This window comes from Thermobia domestica, chromosome 10 (genome assembly GCF_964235325.1).
Source record: "Thermobia domestica chromosome 10, izTheDome1.hap1.1, whole genome shotgun sequence".
NCBI lineage: Eukaryota > Metazoa > Arthropoda > Insecta > Zygentoma > Lepismatidae > Thermobia > Thermobia domestica.
In genome coordinates this window covers 150,183,406-150,205,969 of record NC_137463.1, presented here as the reverse complement: position 1 = coordinate 150,205,969, position 22,564 = coordinate 150,183,406, and the positions used below count along the sequence as shown (strand labels likewise).

The 22,564-nt window shown below is 37.2% G+C and overlaps 1 protein-coding gene across 1 annotated transcript in view; it reads left to right on the top strand.

Annotated features, from left to right (window-relative positions):
• The window catches only part of ACC (acetyl-CoA carboxylase), a 776,633-nt gene that overhangs the window by 439,248 nt on the left and 314,821 nt on the right, over positions 1–22,564 (top strand). The window contains exon 24 of the mRNA XM_081728639.1: positions 5,778–5,981. Within this exon, the coding sequence (XP_081584765.1) occupies positions 5,778–5,981 (204 nt within the window). The remainder of the gene's footprint in view (positions 1–5,777; positions 5,982–22,564) is intronic.

The following is a 22,564-nucleotide window of genomic DNA, read 5'->3' as shown; positions in this document are numbered from 1 at the left end:
TTTTCTGTCGCTTTATGCGCCTATTCCCACATTTTGTGCGTCACCGGAAGTGGGTCAAAATGGGCCTACAAATATGGCGGAACAAGTTATTGCTGTTCCGCCACCAATGAATTTTGAGGTCGTTTCATTCACATCGTTTTGTGCCGTTTTGTGCGTCTACTTCCACGTTTTGTGCGTCATGGGAAGTGGGTTAAAATGAGTCCCCAAGGTGGGACGAAAATGAATCACTGTTCCGTCACCAACGAATTTCGGGGTCGCTTCTGTCCCATTGTTTAGTGCCAGTTTCTTGCAGTTTTGATCGCGTATTTTCACGTTTTGTGCGTCACCGGAAGCGGTTCAAAATGGGCTTCCAAGATGGGACGAAAATGACCAAGAGTTCCGCCACTATCGAATTTCGAGGTCGTTAATTTCATATCGCGTACCCTTTTGTGCGTTTATTTCGACGTTTTGTGCGTCACTGGAAGACGGTCAAAATGGGCATCAAAGGTGGGACGAAAATGACCCACTGCTCCGCCACTACTGAATTTTGTGGTCCTTCATTTCGTATCGACTAGTGAATCTTTCGTGACGTTTCGTGCCCCTATTTCCACGTTTTGTGCGTCACCGGAAGCGGGTCAAAATGGGCTTCCAAGATGGGACGAAAATGACCAAGAGTTCTGCCACTATCGAATTTCGAGGTCGTTAATTTCACATCGCGTACCCTTTTGTGCGTCTATTTCGACGTTTTGTGCGTCACTGGAAGACGGTCAAAATGGGCCTCGATGGTGGGGCGAAAATGATCCACTGCTCTGCCACTACCGAATTTCGTGGTCCTTCCTTTCGCATCGACTACTGAATGTTTTGTGCCGTTTTGTGCCCCTATTTCCACGTTTTGCGCGTCACCAGAAGTGTGTCAAAATGGGCCTCCAAAGTGTGACGAAAATGACCCACTGTTCCGCCACTATCAAATTTCTAGGTCGTTTCTTTCGCATCGTTTAGTCCCTATTTTTTAAAAAGTTTTCTGTGCCTACTTCCTTGTCTTGTGCATCACCGGAAGTGAGTTAAACGGGCATTCAAAGTAGGAGTTAAATGACTCACTACTCCGCCACTACCGAATTTCCATGTCCTTCCCTTCGCATTGACTGGTGCCTGTTTTGTTCCGTTTTGTGCCCCTATTTCCACGTTTTGTTCGTCACCAGAAGTGTGTCAAGATGAGCCTACAAAGTATGACGAAAATGTCCCACTGTTCCGACAGTATCGAATTTCTAGATCGTTACTTTCACATTGTTTAGTGTTTTTAAGTTTTCTGCACCTATTTCTCGTTTTGTGCATCACCCGAGGTGAGTTAAACGGGCCTTTAAAGTAGGAATTAAATGGCTCACAGTTCCGCCACTATCGAATTTCGGGGTCGGTTCTTTCGCATCGTTTAGTGCCTGTTTTGTACGTTTTTCGCGTCACCAGAAGGGGTCAAAATGTACCTACGAATATAACGAAACAAGTTAATGCTGTTCCGCCACCAACGAATTTGGAGGACGTTTCCTTCACATCGTTTAGTGTGTATTTTGTACCGTTCTGTTCGCCTACTTCCACGTTTTGAACATCACCAGAAATGCGTCAAAATGGTCCATCAAGGTGTGAGGAAAAAGAGCCATTGTTCCGCCACTATCGAATTTTGGAGGTCGTTTCTTTCGCATCGTATAGTGCCTGTTTTGTACCGTTTTGTGCACCTATTTCCACTTTAGTGCGACAACGAAAATGGTTCAAAATGGTCTACAAGTATAGCGGAATAACTTAATGCTATTCCGTCACCACCGAATATCGAGGTCGTTTCCTTCACATTTTTTATGCATAATTTGTGTCGCTTTTGCATCAGTGGAAGTGGGTCAAAATGGGCCTTGAAAGTGGGATGAATATGTCTTTTTCTGTCATATTTGTAGCCCCTCTTTGACCCACTTTCGTTGGCGCACAAAACGTGAAAATATGCGCAGAAACAATACAAAACATGCACTAAACAATGCGAAAAAAGCGACGTCGAAATTGGATACTGGTGAAAAAGTGGGTCATTTTTCTTCCCACATTGAATGCCTATTTTGACCCACTACCATTGATTCACAAAACGTGGAAACAGGCTTACAAAACGGTAGAAAACACGCACAAGACGATGTGAAGAAAACGACCTCGAAATCGTTTCTGATGGAACAGCATTAACTTGTTCCGCCATATTTGTAGGATAACATTGACCCATTTCCGGTGACGCACAAAACGAGAAAATAGACGCAACAAACGGCACAGAAATGGAAATTTAGCTTAATCACATGGAAATTTTAAGTTTGTAAGTTTAATTATATGGAAAATTTTATACATTTTTTTCCTTTACGTTGGTCTATTTTACGTTGATTTGGGACTTTCAAATTTTATTATTTTTTCCAATGAAAAGTATATATAATTCAACAAGGAAATAATTATCAATGATAATTATAATAATTATCTATATAATTGAATTCATTGTAATTTGGTCCATGACAAACACTTTACCATTTCGTACTAGCTGTTATGCCCGTTCTTCGCACGGATCAGATAAAATATCAATGTAAACAAACTGAACAACGGGAGAACAATTAAGAAACATTTCTAAAATTGGATATATTTTTTGTGAATATATATCCAACAACGTACGTGTGTTTTCATTCGGAAGGCCGATGGGTGCTGAATTTGACCGTAAACACTATCGGGGCTGTCACTATACATCTGACCAACCCCGATAAATATGGATTTGACACAAATATTGTTCACTTTCTACTACTTTTACATGTCCCGGTGAACGCCCCCTCAGACCCCCTTTGGATCGAATTGTGAAAAAATATCCTCTGGCTCCCAGCCAATACCGCGAAAACTATGAATGAAACACTAACATCTGCCATTTTCTACTACTTTTTACATATCCAGGTAAAAGCCCCAATGATCCTCTGGTTCCAATTTTGAAAAAACCAACGCCTCTGGCCTGCAGCCGATGGGGGCTGTATTTGGAAGTCAACGCCTGTGGAAGTATCACCATTCATCTCATCGATCGCGAAAACTACGGATTTGACATCGGTCATTGTGGATTATTTTTACATGTCTCGTGATCCTCTTTAAAATGCGCCCGTTCCTTAGCTGATGGGGGCTAAATGTGAAAGTAAACGCGGTCTTGAGTTTCACCATTGAGCTCAGCGACCCCGAAAACTGTGGATTTGACATTAATATCGGTCATTTTCGATTATTTTTACATGTCTCGGAACTCCCCTCTCTGGTGACCCAAGGCCCGCATACAACGGTGGATGAATTTGAAAGTCATCGCTAATGGTAGTGTCACCATTGATCTCAGCGACCGCGAAAACTATGGATTTGACACTAATATCGGTCATTTTGGATTACTTTTACGTTTCGGTATCCCCCCCTCCCCCGTTGACCCGCGGCCCGCAGCCGAATAGGGTGAATTTGGAAGTTAATGCGATCGGAGTTTCACCATTGACCTCAGCAACCGCGAAAACTATGAAATCGACACTGATATCGGTCATTTTCTACTACTTTTACATGTCCCGGTAAACGCCCCCTGAGACTCCCTGGTTTGAATTTTGTCAAAAACGCTTCGCCTTGGTGTGGGACCAGGACCAAGGTATCTTTGACCAGAATTTGGTAACTCTCGGTCAACTTGTCTGGTCCCCAGGCCGGTCCCGGTAAACGTCCCCTGAGACCCCCTTTAGTTCGAAATTTGAAAAAAAAAAAAACTCTTCGTCTTGATCTGGGGCCTAGACCAAGCTACCGCTGACCAAATTTGGAAAAGTTTCGGTCCACTCGTCTGGTCCACAGGCCTCACAAAGATAGACAGACAGACACGAACAAACTCTTTATTTTATTTATATTAGAAAGGTCAGGTCCGCCGTTATTGTAATAGAGCGGTGCTTAAGCGATTGATCGTAGAAATTCAAACTCCAATGAGTGATAATTTCATAGGCTTGTTTTATTTATTAAAGTTTAAACTCTTTAGTCAGTAGAGAAGAGGGCGTCAGAGTTGATGACAATGGGTTTTGGTGGGTCTGTGGGTCACAGTGAGTGAGAGTGGTTCATGGTGGGTGGTGGGTCAGAGTGGGTCACGATGGGTGGTGAGTCAGTTCGTCGTGGGTAAAGTTTTCATTGCCCCACGCCCTCTCTGAACTACAATGTTGAAAACTAATCAATGAAAATCAATTGCAATAGATCAATCTATTGAAAGTAATTGCTGTGGAAATCAATTGCAATTGATTTAATTGCCAGTTAATTTCAATTGCAATTGAATGACTGAATTCAATTGCAATTACTTTCCACTTCAATTACTTTCAATCAATTGATTAATTGCAATTGATTCTCCATTATTAATGGCCAACTGCAATTAACAATTAACCATTACTTACTTCAATTGTTAATTGCAATTAACAATTAAATTTACAGATTAATTGTTAATTCAATTGAAATTTGCCCAACACTGGTAGTGACGAAGCATCACCAGCGTTTTCAATTGCATGTGTTGGCTGGTATTATTGATGACGACGTTGTGAATCAACACTTCTTACCACAGCGATTGAACGCAAGCAATATCGTATCCCCAGTTTCTGACCTAGGGCCTACCTATTCTACTTAAAGACGTGCCACTGAGGTCACGACAGTGTATGTGGTTTATGTATGATGGACTCCCTTCCCATTCATGTCACACTATTCGTGCGTATCTGAACGAAACATTTCCACGCAGGTAGATAGATCGTGGAAGCAAAGGAGCATGGCCCCACGTTCACCCGATCTAAATACCCTAGACTTTTTCTTGTGGGGTTACGTGAAGAGTCTCGTGTATATACGGCCCGTGAATGGCATTGAAGATATTCGCTAGCGTGTATGCGCTGCATTTGCCACACTATGGCAAACGCCAGCGTTATTGCCAAAAGTCAGAGAATTCTTACGCCATCGTGTAACTGTCTGTCTTCAAGAACAAGGAGGACATATTGAATACCTTCTTTAAGACAGCATTATGTTGACCACGGTAAGTACAATACCTCTTGTTTTTACAGTACACTCGGCCCCATCTTCCGTACGTGTTTTGTACGATCTGCACGTATCATCACTAAGAGTGTTTAACAGTTTCCTTGTAGCTCGCATGCGCCGCCAATGTTCCGCAGTACGTGCGCATAATTGGATTCTTCAGATGGGGTTTCCTTTGATATCTTTTGACCCAACATTCCTATTTCTCTTCGTTATACAGATACTTTATTCCTACATTCCGCGTCCCATGGTCTCCCTACAGCGTAGACATTGTTGCCTTTGTTCATTAACATTTGTTGCTGATGTTCCATGTAACATCCCCTCCTACAATTCTTCAGTGTAAATTGTTCACTTTTCTCCGCGTTGCATTCACTTCGCTTGTGCCCCCTGCCGCCGCCACTGTTTCGCCCTCACTTACGCATAATGGGATTCTTCGGATGGGCTTTCCTTTGATATCTTCTGACCCGACATTCGTATTTCTTTCTCTTCTTGCGATATTGCAAATTGCCGCCTCGGAAGGTGACATTTCAGACGCCTCTAGCGTCCAAACGAAGCCACATTCACCCAATGTTCATATGACATTTTTTGCTTGTTTTTACCTGTAGATTCATCTCCCGAATTTTCCGTCATTGATGCACGACCACCCTGTATAGTTTCTCTGCTTTTTACCATTTCTGAGATATTTATTACTATTTTTATATATTTAATGTGTGTTATATATATATATATAATATGTATATTTCCTACAGATAGAAGAAAGCGTCACGAATATGGTAATGAGGTACGGACCTCGCCTTTGGAAACTTCGTGTTCTTCAGGCTGAATTGAAGATGATCATTCGCCAGTCTCCAAATAGTAAAACTATACCAATTCGCTTGTGTTTGGCTAATGAGAGTGGATATTATCTTGACATATGTGTCTACAAGGAAATCACTGACCCCAAAACAGGAACGGTAAGTATCAGAAAGTTCTTTTTTGTTTGCTTTTAATATGGTGTAATACCTATCGCATGTACTAAATCCTATCACTGACATATTTAATTACTCTCTTGCCACAGGTACTTTTCCCACAGTATGGAAACTCGCTAATGTCCGCCCACTTCCAAAAAAGAACAACACTGACAATATCGCAGACTATCGTCCTATCGGTGTCCTTCCCGTGCTTTCAAAAGTTTTTCAATATATTTAAATGATCAAATTCGGGAATACTTAACAACAAATAATTTATTGGATACCTTTCAATCTGGTTTTCGAAGTAATCATAGCACATGCACTGCAGTAGTAAACGTAACGGATGATATAAGATGGGCTATTGATAACAGAAAACTGACGCTCCGCACTGTATTTGGCTATAGTAAGGCATTTCAAACGATTGATTTTGACATATTACTTCAGAAATTATCATTATTGTTTAATTCTTTTGAATCAGTGGTTAAATGGTTTCATTCTTACCTTCACGAACGTAAACAAAGAGTACTGATCAATCAGGATCACATATCAATATGGCATTGTATCAACAGTGGAGTGCCGCAAGGTAGCCTACTAGGTCCCCTTCTCTTTGCCCTTTACATTAATGATTTCTCTAAAATTCTCACATATTGTAAATACCATATTTACGCTGATGATTTTCAGTTATATGCTTCTTTTCCCCCAACAAGATATTAATAATGCGGTTGAGAAAATAAATACCGAGTTAAACAAAATCAGCGACTGGTCTACGGCTCACGGGTTAAAATTAAATGCAACAAAATCGCATTGCATTTTAATTGGCTCCCCAAGAATTCTCTCTTCTATTAATATCTATCAACTCCCAAATATAAAATTGTCCAATACTGTTATTCCATTCTCTACAACTGTCAAAAATTTGGGAGTCATACTAAATCAAAATCTCTCCTGGTCCGATCAAATAAATGGAGTTTGCAAGAGAGCATTTGGTGCCCTGCATACGTTAAATCGACTAAGAAATTTCTTACCAATATCTCTGAAGATCAAACTTGTCAAGGTACTAGTGTTTCCAATATTGCGACTCAGTCTATTCTGATGTAACCGAAAATCAATCAAAGCGCTTGCAAAGAGTGCAAAATGCCTGCATTAGATTTATTTTCAATTTAACTTACAGGCAACACCTCACATCATTTTATTAAAAAACTGTCATGGCTGACGTTAGTTGAAAGAAGAAAGTTACATAATCTTACCCTATTGTACAAAATACTTACTACGCCAGAACCATCGTACCTAGCCCGTAGATTTTTATATTTATCAGACTTTCATGCTAGAAGCACAAGATCACAAGATAATTTCTTGCTCTCCATACCCAGTCACAATTCTGATTCATACTCAAAATCGTTCACAGTAAGTACTACACGCCTCTGGAACAGTTTACTTCAATTAATACACAACGTTTTCACAGTTGCCAAATTTTAAAAAATCTGTAAATTCCCTTCTCCTAAGTAAAGATAAGGATACTGGTAGCACATGAGGCATATTTGTTTTACCAGATTTTTAATAATCCATATATGAACACACAACCAATAGGTAACCTATGTTAATTTGTACAGCTTATATATACTCATACTTCTAGTACCGCTATATGAAATATGCAATTTAGGTTTCTCCATGTTATTTTGTTTCCTCTATTGTATATTATTTTCAATTTTTGTTTTGAAGTGTTTGACTATTTTTTCTACTTAAGTAGTATATTCTTTTTTATGTGGTTCAATACTTTTCTTTTGTAATTGTTAGTATTTTCTATGTATTGGTGTTTTTCTTTTTTAAAAAAAATGTATGCATGTGGTTAAGTGCTTGGAGAAGGCAGCAGAGCCTTAACTTCGCCACGTAAAAGAAGTCATAAATAAATAAATAATAGTATTACATGACATTATTATAATATTAATGTGATAAGTGTCATTAGTCATTCATTTCTCGTATCAATGTAGTTAAATAAAATTACGTTTATCCATTTCATACAGATCAAAATGTCACACCTGTTGTCAACTTTTGTGTATATTGTTCACAATTATTAACTAAATGGATAATAATTTTACAAAACATGATCAAGTTCTTACCCCCTTCTTCTTTGACCTTTTCCTCCCATTTGTTCGTAACTATTTCTGCCAGTATTAGGCTCAGCCTCGAACCTATGCTGATTCTTTTTCATATTTTTACCACTTTCTCCCCTATTATACAATAACTATTTTCCCATATTACTTTCAAAGCCTTAACTACCTTCTCTTTTGACCATTCTTTTATACTATTACTTCCCATCTCTTCCTCTATGACACTTATTATCGTTTCTCTACTGAGGCTCTGGAACTGGCAGAAATAGTTATGAACAAATGTGCGAAAAGGGTGAAAGAAGAAGAGGGTAAGAACTTGATTATGTTTTGTAGGTATGTGGATGACTGTCTAGGCTTTTGGAAAGGGACTAGGAGACAATTAGAGAACTTCAAGGATAGTGTGGAAGATAAAGAAAAATGCATAAGCTTGGACATGGAGTTGGAAGAAAGTGGAGGAATAAACTTTTTAGACATGACCATAATAAAACAAGGAGAAGGGCTGGTTACGAGGTGATACCAGAAAGAGTGATCAGCGGGGGTGTACTGCCATAAAAGGAGCGACGTGGATAGGAGTACGAAGAGGAATATCATAACAAATATGATAAGGAGAATAGAAATGCTGGAGGAAGGAAGGAAAGAGAGCATAGAGAAATTCTACAGACAATTAGAGAAGAACGGTTACAGCAAGAAGGAGTTAGAGAAGGAAGAAGAACGCAGGAAACGAAAGAGAGGGAGAAAGATGAATGAAAAGGATGAGAGTGGAAAATGGTATGGTATAGAAAGTATGGGAAAAGAAACGGAGAAACTGAAGAATTTATTGAAGAAAGGAGAGGTCAGAACTTATAGAAAGAGTGGAGAAAGTTTAGTAAGATCAATAATGAAGAATAGAAAAGGCATAGAAGAGGAAGAAGGAGTCACCTACAGGGTTGTGGTGTGAGAACTGCGATATGTCATATATAGGAGAGACAGGAAAGAGAATGAAAGAAAGGATAAAACAACATAAAGATGACGTGAGGAGGAAGAAAGACACCAATGCTATATACAAACATGTTAAGGAGACTAATCACGGAATTAATTGGGATAAGACAGAAGTATTGGGGATGGAGAAAAGAATGATAATAAGGAAATGGAAAGAATCAGATTGGATAAAGAAGGTAGGAAGAGATAAACTGATGAACTGGACAGCGGGCTTACCTATTAATGAATTATGACAAGGAAGTTTGGATAGTGTAGACAAGAAGAAAATAAAAAAGGCCCTTATAAGAACCAAAAATGACTGAACGTGATTAGTTGGAAAGTGAACACGGAGACTTACAGGATTGACTGAGGGCCTCAGCAAATAAAATAAAATAAAAAAGCAATGAAGCAATGACTATATATATATCTGTTAAAAGAATTTAAACTTTTTCATAACAATGACTATATGTATGTCTATATTTTCATTTATGTTCGATAGTGTCTGAAGAAGGATATGTTAGATATCCGAAATCGTTACATATTATAATTTAAAGTACAGTATGTTTTAAGCTTTGGTCAATGTTTCTTTTGTTAAAATAATCAATCCAAAGCCATGGATAGTCTTCCTATATATATATATATATATATATATATATATATATACAGGCGCGGATCCAAGGGGAAGCTATAGGCCCCGCTGACCCGCAGGTATACACCGGATAAAGCCGCAAACTATGGTTTAACCCCTCCTTGATCATATCCTGGATCCGCCGCTGTATATATGTATATATATATATACCGTGTGAGGCATTTAAAACTGTTTTTGGGAATATCTGGAAAACTACAATTCGGATTTTGAAGAAGTTGTAATAAAAGTTGTTCGCCTTGAAGGGGGACATCCAATGATAACACACTCGACCCCCTACCCCCACCCCCCGGGGCGGGAGGGGGTCAGCTTTGAAACCTTAAATAGGAACCACCATTTTTTTATTGCATATTCTAATTCTCCTTGAAAAAATGCCTAACTTTTGTATTGTACATTTTTTTCGTTGCGTGATAGATGACGCTGTAATCGACAAAAATCAAAATGGCTTACAAACACGAAAAATGAGGCATTTAAAACTGTTTTTGGGAATATCTGGAAAACTACAAACCGGATTTTGAAAAATTTCTAACAAAAGTTGTTCGTCTCGAAGGGGGACATCCAATGATACCACACGCGACTTCCTAACCCCACCCCCCGGGGGCGGGAGGGCGTCAAGTTTCAAATGGTAAATAGTAACCGTTTTTTATTCCTGATTCCCATTCTCCATGTAAAAACACATAACTTTTGTATTAAAAAATTCTTTTCGTTGCGTGATAGATAGAGCAGTGATCTACAAAAAGTCAGAATGGTTAAAAACTTTTAGGGATGGGCCGAGTCGAACTATGAGTTCTGAGCCGAGTCATTGTTTATGAACTGGAGTTTGGAGTCGAATCGAGTTTGATAAATAGCTCACTCATTCAGCTCGGTTTAACTCGTTTTGAAATGATGGCCTGATGAGACTGCAAAGTGAAAGTAATGTAAAATGTAAGCAGTAATGTAGAATACTTTTCGTGCTGCTCACGAGAGGGGACACTGGTCGCCTCTAGTCTCGTCTCGATAACAAGACGACAAGGGATTTTTTAACGACCTTAGTTCACCTCGGCTCAACTGATCCGATGTCTCGAGCCAGCTCGCTTGAGGTGAGCCATTTCCTCAATTTTGTTGAATTGAGTCTAGAGCTCGAGCAGGGTCGGTTGGGTGAACTGTTAGCTCGGCTTATTTTTCGTTTCGGCTCGTTAGTGAATGAGATGTGAACCGAGCTGTTCGAGCGGTTGATAGGCCTAAGCCCGGGCCGATAGTTTTGAACTTGTTTAGCCGGCGCTTTATAACTTTTAAGTTTTTGGCTCGAGCTGGAATACTTCCTCCTCTGGATCTCAAACCCAGAACCTTCTGAACGATGTCCTTGCGTCCTAAGCTTCACGACTATTGAGGTCGGAAGACAACTAGTTTCTAGTATTGAGATACAAACCGCCTATCTTTCATATTTATACACGGTGTTGTAATAATAATAATAATAATAATAATAATAATAATAATAATAATAATAATAATAATAATAATAATAATAATAATATTATTATAATAATATGCAGTAGTATCATTGATAATAATTATATTGTCTATGTAGGATACTTGAAGAGAGTACTTGAAACTACACACAGGATTTGGCTCGTTTTGTGTCGACTCGACCCGAATTCGAGTCGAATTGGAGGGAATTTTTCGAGTCGAGCTCAAATATGTTTGTTTCGAGTCGAGCTCAAAGAAATCTATTTCTAGTCGAGTTGAGTTTCAACAGAAAACTCGCTCGAATTTGCTCGTGCCCATCCTTAAACGCCGTTGACAAGTGATAAAAAAATGCTCGAAATGGTGACTATTTTCTGCGATACATTCTTTATCATTCAAATTACAGTCTATGAAACAAGGACTGCGATCGTGCTTTGCAATCCGCGGTCAGACTCTCGTTGTACATGTAACACTTGCAATGTGTGTTGCAGAAAATGGGCACGATTTCGAACATTTGTTTCAGTAAACAATGGAGATGTGTGAGAAGCAAGGAGACTCTCGTAAAACAGCACCACGATGGTGAGAGGCAAGAGGACTCGCCTTGAAACAAGCACCTCGATGGTCAGTGTTTATGACATTTGGGGCCGAGACGTTTAAGTGCGGCCGCTTGGGCTCGAAATATTTGGACACAAAACCTTTTATACAAATAGGTTTCCTACCTACATATACTGTATTTCATAACTAGAATCCGGATGTTTAGGCACTAAAATATGAAAATAGGCACTGGAAATTTCAAAAAACTTCCACAACAATTTTGCAAAAACTAAAAATAACATTTTGAACACAGCAAAGTTCCTGCACGTCATGCACAACTTATCTGTACCAGTAATAATAATAATAATAATAATAATAATAATAATAATAATAATAATAATAATAATAATAATAATAATAATAAATTAATTAATTTAAAAATGCAGCAGATTCTCGACTATCCGCATCTCTAGTATCAGACCTCCGTACCAGGCCCGTATTCAGGGGGTCTAGGGGGCTGTTTCCTCCCTAAATTTTTCCTGACCCCCTAAAATTTTCACGGTAGATTTACAAATGAACTATAATATGGTTGGATCGGGTCCCTCCTAAATTTAGCCGCCCCCCCCCCCTACATTTTGGGGCTGGCTACCGGCCTGCTCCGTACTATGCGACTTAGTTTTGGAAGAATATTTCTTTTTAATAAATTAAGATATATGTAATGAGGACATGAAATTTGTGTAAGAAAAAAAAAACGTTTCTTTCTTAACGTTTAGTTATTTTAAAAATGTGATTTAAAATGTGTACAATACTGTACATATTTTCATTTTTGCATTTTCTTTTTGTACAATAAATTATTAAAACGAATGTTACAAAACATAGGAAATGTTTATTAAGTACTGGTCTGTACCAAGAGGTCAGAAAAATGAATAAGAGCTGTTTTCGGAATAAAAATTGAGTTTTTAACCCTTAATACCGCAAGGTGTGTCCAATGGACACATAGCTTTGAATTTTTAGAAGCTGTATCTTTATTATTTTTAAAATTTTCTTTTCATTGAATAATTGTATTTTCAAAATTTTTGAATCAATTATCAGGCGTTATATCCTCCTCTCATTCTTACTTGCGTTCTTCTTTCGTGTTTTCTTTCTTAGTTTGTCTCTTTTTCAATATTTATGTTGATAAAATTTAGTAAAGTATCTGTTGTATGTAGTTGCTTTCTTGACAGATGTGGCTGGCAATATTGTTATGCGCCTTTAGTAATTTATTTGTTTTCCCTTGCTTTTGTGTTATTGCAGATTATTTATCTTTTGAAATATTTTTCTTTGTGTTGGTGAGTGTACTTTATGTTTAAATATGGCAAAAAGAAAAGTGAATGATACAGAAATCGAACAAATACTTGCTGATGATGTATCGTGTTCTGATTACAATATAAACTCAGATGAACAATTGCTATTCGATGAAACATTTGAAAGTGATTCGAGTGAGGTGGATCACGTGAATAATGTAAGTGAACATGAAGATCAAGAAAGTGCTTCGGATAGTGATAATGACATTCAAGTACCTTCTCGTTCAAGTGTAAGTGAATATATAAGTAAAAATGGGACCGTTGGAATAAGGACGTTCCAACTTCTACCAAAATAAAAGCACGAAATTTTGTTAGAGGCAATTGCAATAAAGTAGTTCTTCCTGCTAACTGTGAAGTAAAAGCACCTGAAGATGTGTTCCACTTATTCGTTGGGGATGGTATTATAAGTGATATTGTTACAAACACAAATACAGAAGCTAATTGGGTCTATAGGGAAAAAAGAAGGAAAAGTTGTGGAAGATGTGATTCTGAAGAAGTTTTAGCATTTATTGGACTTGTTATTACTTCTGGTCATCTGAAATGGAAAAACATAAAGTCTCTATGGAATAAGAAGTACGGTCCACCTTTATTTCGCGCAACTATGAGTTATTGATTAGAGATTGGATTAGATTTATTGATCTACTGTAACTAGAGATTAGATTTATTGATCTACTGTCGCTAGAGATTAGATTTATTGTGTAGAGACTAGATTTATTGATCTATAGCTAGAGATTAGATTTATTGATCTACTGTCTTTCATCAGGTTTGATGATAAAACTACTAGATCGAAAACAATGAAGGACAAACTTGCTCCGATTAGAGACATTTAGGAAACGATTTGCAAAAACTTAACAAAATATTATCTTCCTGATAGTTGTCTAACAGTCGACGAGCAGCTTGTTCCCTTTAGAGTTCGTTGTCCTTTCAAACAATACATGCCGTTAAAGCCGAATAAGTACGGTATGAAAATTTGGTGGATATGTGACTCCAAAACCCATTATCCTTTGAAAGGTATACCGTACTTATGCAAAGAAGGAAGAAAAAGAGCAAATAAGTTAGCTACAGAAGTTGTTTTATCCTTAGCAGAACCATATTATCGAACTAACAGAAATATAACTTGTGACAATTCTTTTACAGACATGGAACTCGGAAAAACTTTACTAAGAAACGGTCTAACAATAATAGGCACTGTGAGAAAAAACAAATCATTTGTTCCTGAAGAATTCAAACCAAGCAAGAACAGGGTTGAGCAATCATCTATTTTCGGGTTCACAAGTGATTTCACATTAGTTTCCTATTGCTCAAAACCGAAAAAGGCTGTTATTCTTTTGTGAAGCATGCAAAACACTGACGATATAGGTGCTGATAAAGAAAAGAAGGTGTATCATCCACAGGTGTTGGCACACTGAAACCCAAAAAGTGCAGAATGCAGAGACAAGTGTGTGATATTTGCAAGAAGAATGTCTGCCCTGAGCACTCAAGTGTTATCAGAAAGTGTCTGAAATGCTCCATGGGTAACTCTTAAGGGGAAATATACAAAAATGTAATGACAATCATATATCAAAGCATATGTACTAAGAAAATATTAAATATTTTCATTGTTTTTCAAATGAGTCGCTTATCATACATTAGATACTTGAGAATGGAAACCCTGAACAATATATATATATATATATATATATATATATATATATATATATATATATATATATATATATATGTTGTCTTGTATTAGAAGCTAGAATGTAGTGATGTTAAATGTGTGAAATGTTGAATGTTTTGTCAACAATACCAAACAAGTCTATGAAGAAAACATTAGTGTTTAGTTTTTCAAAGTAGTTCTTTATCTTTAGTAGTACAAAGAGATAGATACATTGAATATTATATATTTTTTCCTTATATTAGAGTATTTTGATGTTCAACGTACAACTTAATCAATGTTATGTCAAAAATATACAAAAATATATCTATGAAGAATACATTTGTCTTTACTTTTACAAATTTGTTGTCGCTTATCTTTCGTAATGCAAAGGGGTTCGAAACACTGAATATTATATATTTGGCTGATGTTAGAATGTATTGCTTTTAAATACACATTTCTACAAAATTGCAGTTAAGAAAAAATAAAATATTAAAGTATTGAAAACGAAATGTGGTGAGAAATGGCAATGTGTCCTTTGGATACACCTTGCGGTTTTGTGTAACTGAAACACCTTGCGGTATTAAGAGTTAATGCTATGGGTGGGTGTTTCAGGAAGTGAGTATTTATTGAATGCTTTTGTATTATTCGATCTGCCCATTAGGCCGGATAGTTGAGACTATTGTATTAACAGAAAGTTATTTCAGATTTCATAAAAATAGGCATTAGCTATTCATTGAAATATGAGGAGTGGTCCAAATAAAATTAACTGTAGGCAGCCTGTGGCACCCCAAACTAAACTTCTGTCCTTTATAATATATCTAACATAAAGGAACAATATTGATCGACTTGGCAGTTTCTTTATGCATTTCGAAGGACAGAGAAAAAGCAGAACCAGTGTACGAGGCAATGCTTCGAGAAGAAACCCTCCCATGGAAAGAAGAAAATATATTCGGGCAGATGAAAAATTCGTACTGTTGTACAGAAATTTTGAAACTGTTGATATTGTAGAATACCGTAAGACTTTGCACATCAGGGGTTACTTTGCACAAAATATGAAGATTTTCACAGTTCTCTGTCGGCAAAACCATGAACAGAAAGCAGGAAGTTTCAACTGGTACCGTAAGATAGAACATCTAACTGTATTTTGGCTATAATGTTGGCGGTTAACATCAGTTCTAATTACCGAGAGGGTTCATTGTTGTAGAGGTATGGAAAGCAGTCACTGTAAAGGCCGCCTAAATTTGAAAGATATTACGTACAAGATTTTCCGTCAAAGTTAAGTCAGTTTCGTAGAATACTACTCTGTATAATGGAAATTTGATGCAATAGTTGAAATTGAAATGTGAAACGTTTTAAAGTCATAAAACCAGTAAAACTGGGAGAAGGCAGTTTCAGTCTGTACTCGGGGTTACTTTGCACCGGTCAAAAATAGCGCTTAGACAGGAAATTATTACTACTGGAACCTCCTGCGTTCTAAATTTAGGTAAATTTCCTATTTAGGAAGATGCTGGAATGAATTTCTTGTTGAAAAATAAATTATGAACATTGGCGGATCCAGAAAAGTAGTTTGAGAGAGGCTTCACTCATAGACTTCGTTTATATATATATATATATATATATATATATATATATACATAGAAATGACTAGACTTTGGGGGGGGGGGGGATTTCAGCTTATACGCATAGGAATGAGTAACATTAGATTTTTTAAATAAGAAATCGTGCAATTTGGGTGGGTTTCAGCCTGAAAGTCCCAAATCCCATAAATCTCCCACTAATTAGGTTGGGATGATATTCTTGGACCTAAGGAATAACCAAGGCAAATCAGTTCACGAGGATTTTTTTCTGTTCCTGAGTTGGCATTTTTGTGGGACATATGCTAAACTATTAGAATGTGGTTCCTGTGCCGGTAGCAGAAAATACATAATTTCTCTACAAATATCGATAATTCAAACTAAGTACTGATACCAGTACCATCATTCTAATATAAATATTTGTAGACTGCATGCAGGTTTGTATAGAAAGTAAAATGTATAAATACTGAAGGGAAAACATTGCACAAAAACGTTATGTTCGTGTGTCGAACTTACTTTTTGTATGTTGTGCAAAGCTATGGGGTTACTTTGCACCAAAGTTTATATTTCAATAACTATAGTTATACTGAATGTTTACTAATGAACTTGCACTAATGTTTTCCTTATAGGTATTATATGTTTAAAATACAGTGTTCTAAATCATTACGTTTGTAAGTTTCATGCGATTTTGTTAAAATGGCTTAAATCTCGTGCAAAAGAACCCCGTCTTACGGTACTTGCTGGGTTTGGCCTAAAATTTCGTAATGTAATGATAATGTCATGGTAAATGTAACATAAGATTTTTTTTCCTTCTGCATTAGGCATATACAAAAATTTACTAGAACAGAACTAGGCCTAAGCATTTAATGCAACTGAGACTTTCAGTGACTGCTTACCATAGGGCATACTGTAATAACGTAATTAAAATTTAGTTTTTTGAAGATTTGTTTTTTTAGAAAATTGATGCCAAATTTCATCTTTCTGAATTTCTTAAGTTGTGCAGTTATTTTTCATGACAGAGTATTTGTGATATTAGTGCCTATTTTCAAGGCTTTTAGTGGGAAAACATCCGGGTTCTCGTTATAAAATACATTATAATTATAACCCATTTAAGAAGATTAACCTATTTAGATATACGGCTTTGCGCCCAAACATCTCGCGCCGAAACGGCCTTGCGCCCAAACGTCCTGCTCCGGATAGTGAGAGGCAAGGGAGCTCACATTAAAAAAGCATCCCGAAGGGAACAAATTATTACTACATCCACGTCGTTGTTCCTGAGAAACGCTAAATCTAGATTTTAATACATTGATACAAAACAAACCTTGAGTGTTTCCAAATGCTGTCTCTTTAAGTGACATCTGTGACAGAAATTACACTAACAATGTGGACATTGTAAGGTATTAAGTTCTGGAGAATCAAGTGTTTTTACTATAAAACACCGGTTTATCATTAACAGATTTTAGAATAACTGCCTTTCTAATATGAGATTGTAGAGGAGGAATCAACTATGGTGTAATTTGGTAGCATTTGCGAAAATATCACAAATATCACTTTTCTAATCTGATGTGTATTTTGTAACTTACTTTAATTTTGGCGACTGTTTGTAACCCATATTTATTTTGTCCATTACAGCGCCATCTATCGCGCAACGAAAAAAATTTCAATACAAAAGCTACGTATTTTTTCACGGAGAATCAGAATATGCATAAAAAAAAGTGGTTCATATTTAAGATTTCAAAGTTGACCCCCTCCCGCCCTCGGTGAGAGGGGTAGGGGGTCGAGTGTGGTATCATTGGATGTCCCCCTTTGAAACGAACAACTTTTATTACAACTTTTTCAAAATTCGGTTTGTACTTTTTCCAGATATTCCCAAAAACAGTTTTAAATGCCTCATTTTTCAAGTGTTCGTAAGCCATTTTGATTTTTGTCGATTACAGCGCCATCTATCACGTAACGAAAAAATGTTCAATACAAAAGTTACGTACTTTTTCACGGAGAATCAGCATATGCAATAAAAAGTGGTGGTTCGTATTTGAGATTTCAAAGTTGACCCCCCCTCCCGCTCCCGGGGGTGGGGGTAGGGGGTCGAGTGTGGTATCATTGGATGTTCCCCTTCGAGACTTTTATTACACCTTTTTCAAAATCCGATTTGTAGTTTTCCAGATATTCCCAAAAACAGTTTTGAATGTCTCACCCGGTATATATATATATATATATATATATATATATATATATTAGGGTGGAGTGAAGTGTCCAAAAAAAAGTTTTTTTCCAAATTTGATTGTGGATAGGGGGCAAAAGTTGCATCATATCGTAGTACTTTACTTTGCAAGATTTCAATTCTCTAAAATAATTTTTAGCCGGGGCGCAATGGGCCTTAAATTTGATAGATTTTGTAAATGAGTGGAAAGAGCCCAAATTTTTATTTTTTAAAAATTAGAATTCGGATATAGAGCAAAAGTTGCATCATATTGTAATCCTTTACAACGAGAAATTTCAATTCTCTAAAATATTCTTTAGCCGGGGCCGTAAGTTTGATATATTTTATAAATAATTACACGTTTATTGTGCATTTGTGTAATTATTAGGCAGCTCTTCGCTTGAAGGAGGTTGTTATTTGAAGGTGTTAAGATTCGTTGTCGTGTCCAGGTGGATTTCTAAAGCTATCGACATTCATATTCTATGTTACAGGCTACATCAATCCAGGACTCACCACGAGAAGGTGGCTGCCGTCGAGTTCCATCTCACCCACCCACCAATATTAGATTGAATGTTTCATAAATTTCATTCACGTCTTCAAGCAAAATACTGTAGTAATGTATTTTCTCAAGTCAGTTTTGGAACGAATAATGAAATCTCTCGTGGCCCTTATACTGACGAAGAAGCTTCACTAATCTTTCCACTTTTTGCGTATGACATGGAAACTCAGGGATATCAACACGTGTACTTTCTGAGGAACAAATTTCTCGCAATTTGTCATCTGCCATATGAGTCAGTATTAGCGGTTCTGTTGTTACACTCATTTCAGTTTATCACTTCTGTGTAAATACTAGCCTGGAAGTTTAATACTGACATTTGGAAGGAACGATTTTCAGAACGTTTACATTGTTTTCTGGATTGGAGGATTTTATCGGCAGCAAGGATTCAAATAGCTGATCTGTCGTCCCAATCATGGCAATAAGAATATTTTCAGGATTCGCATAGAATGCTTTTCTGGAAATTACTTTATTGATAGAAGTCTTGTTTGGTTCTTGCAAACATCGCGAAAGTGTATGGTCAAGTACAAATGTTTAGCTCCTTATATGGCAAGAGGTTTCAGTTTTATGCTCAATCACATTGATGCATATACTTTTACAACGAACTTTGCGAGAGTTTTGAGCTCCTCTGAAGAATTTGACATTGATATATATAGACGCAAAAGTCTGCAAGCCATTGTTAACCAGCGAGCACGCGCAAGTTTCCGTACGTTTCTTACCTGCTAGGTTTTTATCACAGCCTCCTCTCATGACAGAGTGGCATATTTCATAAAAATATCTCTGATCATAACTGAGATCACGCACATTTAGGAATGTAGGGAGTTCCGAAGAAATCTTTCCGAAGCCGCACACTGGATTTGTTTCACAATTCACAAATGATCTACCAATAGGGCCAAATAAAGCAACAATAGTTACATCATCGATTTCTTTCAGTGAATGACGAAGTGGAATTCAATGATATGCAATAAACAAACATATGCACCACCGCAAGGGTGTCCCTAAATAGTTTTCGAGCACTCTAGTCATCCTCCTTTTGACCCGACATTAGTATTAGTACCATCGCAGGCGATAACTATCATATCTGATAGATCCACATTATTTTCTTGTAATTTGCGGCAGATGGAACTAGGTAGTAATATTCTTTGCTGATGCTGGAACGGTCAAAGAGGCATGACCGAGAAATGTATTACCCAGTTCTTCAAGGACACAATGATGTTCTTTCCTCTTCATATCTCTGTGACTTCCGGCCCCGGACATTACGAGTGTTTGTCTTTTCTTCCCATTAAAATAGATGGTGCGAGGTTTCACTTTATTACCGTTACTTAGTTCTTACACTTTTACGATTTCTCGCATTCTCTCTCTGTATTTTACTTCTTTCAACTATGTTTCGCGTCTGCTCTTGACTCATAATATTAAAATCTCCCAAAACTTCAGTAGCAATAGTTGTAATTTTTCTTCCAGTCGCGCCCGGTTTTCTCCTTCACTTTTGCTAATGTTGGGAGAAACTTTCTCATTTCCGTGCATCTAATCTGTGATTGCTTTCTTGTCTTTAAAGGATACTTCCAACTAAAATCAGGATCTTCTCCAGCTTCAGTGTGTTCTTTATTGCCTTCTTTTCTTATTTCTAAAGATGACGAGGAGTCTGAAGATTCAGTAATGTAACTGGTACTGAGTTGGTTGAAAGTTTGACCGCTAGATCGCTTTTTACTTTCCTTTCTTCTCATTTCTTTGTCCAAGTAACATCAATACCACCGATTACCATGTTTCTACTTTTCCTTTTGTCTGATAAAACACTCTTTCCGATACAAGCACTTTGAGTGTCCTGTACAACGACACACCGTGAAATCTAAGCACTTGCAAGCTGTTCTGTCAAACGGTTTATCGCCCTGCTTCTTCAATTCTTGAAGTTTATTTCTTCTTTCATGCTCCCTCTTACTGCCAATTTTAAAAACATTTTGCAGTTTTCTGTAGTAACTGTTGATCACTACTGATATACGGACGAGTGAAACAACAGGAATTAAAACACGTTTCCAAATATCTTCTATCATTTCTGCTACCTAGGTGGAAATCAAATTCTCTGCTTGTTCTTTGCTTCCGCCTCCCTTCAGCTGCTGACGCGTAAATAAATAACATGCCATAACGTCTTCGTAAGTTGGAAGCGTTCTCCAGTCGAGATCTTTGGCACTACAAAACATTTCTTCTGCTCTTGGCACATTCTATCTGGTTGATTTTGCCACAGTGGTAGATAATAAACCCACAAGTAACTACAAAACGCAAAACTAATCAGATCACTAACGTAGCAACATGGCCGCTAACCAGACCCGTGTCGCGTGTACTCGTACAACACTCTGATAACAATCATCACGCTGCCAAACAGTTGCGCAAGACTTTAGCACCTGCACGAGCGCGCACCCTGATTTAGTGCTTTACCCTCGTATCTGCATCCACCAAACTATTATACTAGTGACTTAATACTGCCAATAAGTTCATTATAGGATATGAGGAAAAGACTCTTACTAAATAGCAAAAAGCTCCTTTATGACAAACTAGCAAAATGCTTATAGTTGATTACTTTTCGTCTTATTATTCCCAAATTTCAGTGCCACTGCACCCCTTCTAAGAATAATTTTAGAGAATTAAAAATTCTTGTTGCTGTCTACTGATAAAGGATGCATCTTTTGCCTTCTATCCACAATACAAATTACAGTTTACTTTCAGCGAAGATTTGCCAAATCTTTATAAAGAAATGGAAATTGATTTACAAAATCTCAAATTTAAGGCCCCTTGCGCCCCGGCAAAAAATTATTTTAGAGATTTGAAATTTTCTAGGGTAAAGTATTATGATATGATGCAACTTTTGCCCCCTATCCAAATTCGCATTTCGAAAAAAAAAAAAAAAAATAGCTCCACCCTAATATATATATATATATATATATATATATATATATATATATATATATACCAAATAAAAAGTTCAAACCCTCCTAGGAGTGAATTAAACATGCCAGATCGAATGGAAATATTTTCAACTTTCGCTCCCAATGGAAGTTACCTACTTTGACTGGAACCAGTTTTTTAAATGGAATATTCCTTTTGCTGAATTTCGATCTCATGCTGAAAAACATGAAACATTTATTTGTTTTCCGAAACCATCGTTTTCAACCGCAAAATGTCATTGAAGTCTAACAGCATCCAAGGGAATTATGCGAGAAAATTGTGATACTATTCAGATAGTCTGAATCCATCAAGAAGCTTATGTGTACTGTAAAAACTGGTAAAACTTACGACTTCCAGCTTTACCGGAAGTGGGGTGCCCAAATCGTATGTTTCACAGTCAAATTGCAAGTCACTCTTTGTGAATTGAACATAGTAGTTTTCAGCATGAATTCAATTATCCGAAAAAAAAAAAAACTAGTTTCAGGTCAGCTTTTGCCTGTAAATGTTAGACTCTATCTATTTCTCATTATCTTCCACGTGACTTATCGTTGGAAATAATTTGGCATGGCTCAAAAGCGCGCGCTACTTGGCTTAAGTCTTGGTATCGATTATGTGCAACTATTATAATCAGGACTATGAACATCTGCAC